The 1,912-nt window shown below is 39.7% G+C and overlaps 1 protein-coding gene across 1 annotated transcript; it reads left to right on the top strand.

The window, feature by feature from the left end:
• Positions 1-1,032: 1,032 nt before the first annotated feature.
• LOC137721808 (uncharacterized) lies at positions 1,033-1,912 on the top strand. Its single transcript, XM_068460819.2, has 2 exons — positions 1,033-1,433; positions 1,611-1,912. Exons 1-2 carry the CDS (start codon positions 1,333-1,335, stop codon positions 1,774-1,776), a joined length of 267 nt encoding a protein of 88 aa, XP_068316920.1. The 5' UTR covers positions 1,033-1,332; the 3' UTR covers positions 1,777-1,912.

Here is a 1,912-nt window from a genome sequence, read left to right as displayed (position 1 = left end):
GAGTGTTTTATTATTTAGTAGAGATAAGACATTTTTCCAAGAAGACCATGTGCATAAGCCCAATATTTTTCTTCACTTCTCTCCCCCTCTTTTGTTGTTTTATAACTTTTCTCCCCCTACATTATTTTTCTTCATTCTTTTCCAGTATATTATGTATTATGTACATTTTAGTTTTAGTTTAAGATCTACACTTTGGTCTTGATATGAGCCTTTTTATTTATATTTATATGCACACTTTCTATCTTTCGGTCACAAATCTTGTAGATCTAGTAGTGGAAACTCAAATTTACTTGAATTTGTGATTGAAATATGTGTTTGGTATTAGAAGTAGAAAATTAGAAGAAACATATGTATAATTTTGGTTAAAACCGTAAACCAGCATGAACTGAACCGAAACCGTCATGAACCGAATCGCATGGTTTTAGTAATAAATTTAAGCAAAACCGCACCGAACCGACCCGTTGAAAAATTTCAATTCCAGTTCCATTTTGAGGGTGGAACCAGGCTGAACCAGACCGTGACCATCCCTAGTTGATGGAGACACTCCCAAATAGCTTGGGCGGAGTCGAGACCAACCATCATCAAGAGAACATTCTCAGTGTTGAACTATCTTACATCGACTGTATCAATGACAAAAGAATAGTTTAAATAACCTAATCTCACTCCAACTAATACTTATGTCTTTGGTGATAAAACCGCACACCTGACGGATTGTGCAGGTGGTAGTTCCTAAGTTGGCGACAATATCGGTGTTGTAAGTGGGCCTTTGGCTTGTTTCTTTGATAATTCTATATGGTATCAGAGCTATGGAGCGTGTGGATCTACACATTCCCTTTAAGATAGATAATATAATTTGTTCAAAAAAAAAAAAAAATTTACCTAACACTCGTTTATTCCAATGTTGGGCCTAACAAATGGGCTTTCATCCCTCTAAGAACAGGCCGAAACAAGGCCCTGCTACTATGTCCCAATCCGACCGACAACAATATCGTCCCAGAAGATTTTGAAACGACACCGCATTCGGGAAGCAAGATAAATCCCGCTCCCTTCCCTCTCTCCATCCCTCTTTTCGTTTCCGGGGTTTACGAAACCGTAACGAGCAGTCACAGAAACCGAAACTTCGAATCCAAGAAATCATGGGAGGCAAGTGCCCGCATAGAAGCGTCAAGAAACGAAGATACTCTCACAAGACTCACCGCCACGCCGAATTCGAAATCAAAGATGTCCTTTTTTTTCTTCACCGCAATTGTTATTTATTTTTTTATTTTTTTTGGTTCAATTTTGTAGAATTTTGATTTGGTTCCTTGACGGAGAATTTGATCACGTAACGACATGGTGTATGATGGTCTGAAGAAGGCAGAGGAGGGGGCGAAGCCATTGCCTCAGGATCAGGACCTTCCTGGGATGGGCCAATACTACTGCCTACACTGCGAGTAAGATTTTGTGTACTTTTAGTTTTGAATTTTGGTGGAAATTTTTATCTGCGTCTGTTTGGTTGCTGAGAAAAAGAATGGAAAGTTAGCCATCGTCGAGAATCATTTGTGCTACTAGTTTGTTTTAGTTGGGTTTGTCTAATTTGCTGAGTGAGCAACTCGGTTTTGGAATTGCAGCCGATACTTTAACAATGCGCTGGTGAGGGACGATCATTTCAAGACAAAGCGTCATAAGAAGCGTGTGAAGATAATGATGGGGGATGCACCTCACACTCAGCTGGACGCGGATTTAGCTGCTGGGATGGGTATGCCAGATAATGGTCCCAAGCTTATGTCTTTTTGAGCTTTCCGTTTTTGTTTTATTTTATGTACCTCGTAGCGGAAGATACATGATACATGCTTTGTGAGGTCTAGTCTCTGAATTTTGTGCATCGTTCATCGAATGCCTGACAGGGGAATAGGAATGTTTTACGTGAAAA

Source organism: Pyrus communis, chromosome 4, assembly GCF_041283825.1.
Source record: "Pyrus communis isolate YQ-2024b chromosome 4, ASM4128382v1, whole genome shotgun sequence".
Classification (NCBI taxonomy): Eukaryota; Viridiplantae; Streptophyta; class Magnoliopsida; order Rosales; family Rosaceae; genus Pyrus; species Pyrus communis.
Note: the sequence above shows the minus strand (reverse complement) of the source record. Positions and strands in the feature narration are given on the sequence as shown.